The 682-nt window shown below is 59.4% G+C and overlaps 1 protein-coding gene across 1 annotated transcript in view; it reads right to left on the bottom strand.

Annotated features, from left to right (window-relative positions):
* The window catches only part of ETH_00042105 (endoplasmic reticulum oxidoreductin, putative), a gene marked incomplete at both ends in the record, with an annotated part of 402 nt that extends 129 nt beyond the window's left edge, over nt 1–273 (bottom strand). Inside the window, one exon of the mRNA XM_013375008.1 lies at nt 3–273. Coding sequence (XP_013230462.1) covers nt 3–273 — 271 coding nt within the window. The remainder of the gene's footprint in view (nt 1–2) is intronic.
* Between the last annotated feature and the right edge of the window lie 409 nt (nt 274–682).

Here is a 682-nt window from a genome sequence, read left to right as displayed (position 1 = left end):
CTGCTGCTGCTGCTGCTGCTGCTGGTAGTGCTGCGACATTTTGCTGTAGAAATACTCCCCGGCCAGCACAGATATGTTCGACTGCATCCCCGAAAGCACCATGGACAGCTTTGCTGCGTTCCCGCAGGTCTCCACGTCTTCCTGCTGCTGCTGCTGCTGCTGCTGCTGCTGCTGCTGCTGCAGCTCCTGCTGCTGCAAACGGTACAGCTGCTGCTGCAGCGCACCCCAAATCGGACCCCCTTGGTACTCCGTGTAGCCTGGGGGATTCCGCATGAGGTCTACGTACACCAGAGGCTCTGGTGCTGCTGCTGAATCTTTGCTTTTGCTGCTGCTGCTGCTGTTGCTGCTGCTGCGGCTGTTGCCGCTGAAGGGCGCGTCCGGCGTCAGCGAGGACTCCTTCCACCGATAGAACGAAGCTGCAGCAGTAGATAAAAGCAACCAAAAATGCAGCAGCAGCAACTGCAGCAGCAGCAGCAACTGCAGCAGCAACTGCAGCAGCAATTGCAGCAGCAGTGTTTGCCAGTCCCCAGAATAGCCTTACGAGCAGCAGCAGCAGTGTTTGCCAGTCACAATAGCCTTAGGAACAGCAGCAGCAGCAGCAAAAGCGAAGCCACCCCGGTATCCCGCAGCCGCAACCCAGCAGCAGCACCGCAGCAGCAGCAGCACCCGCCGCAGCAGGAGC

This window comes from Eimeria tenella, genomic scaffold (assembly GCF_000499545.2).
Source record: "Eimeria tenella Houghton genomic scaffold, Eth_scaff2467, whole genome shotgun sequence".
In the NCBI taxonomy this organism is placed as follows: domain Eukaryota; phylum Apicomplexa; class Conoidasida; order Eucoccidiorida; family Eimeriidae; genus Eimeria; species Eimeria tenella.
Note: the sequence above shows the minus strand (reverse complement) of the source record. Positions and strands in the feature narration are given on the sequence as shown.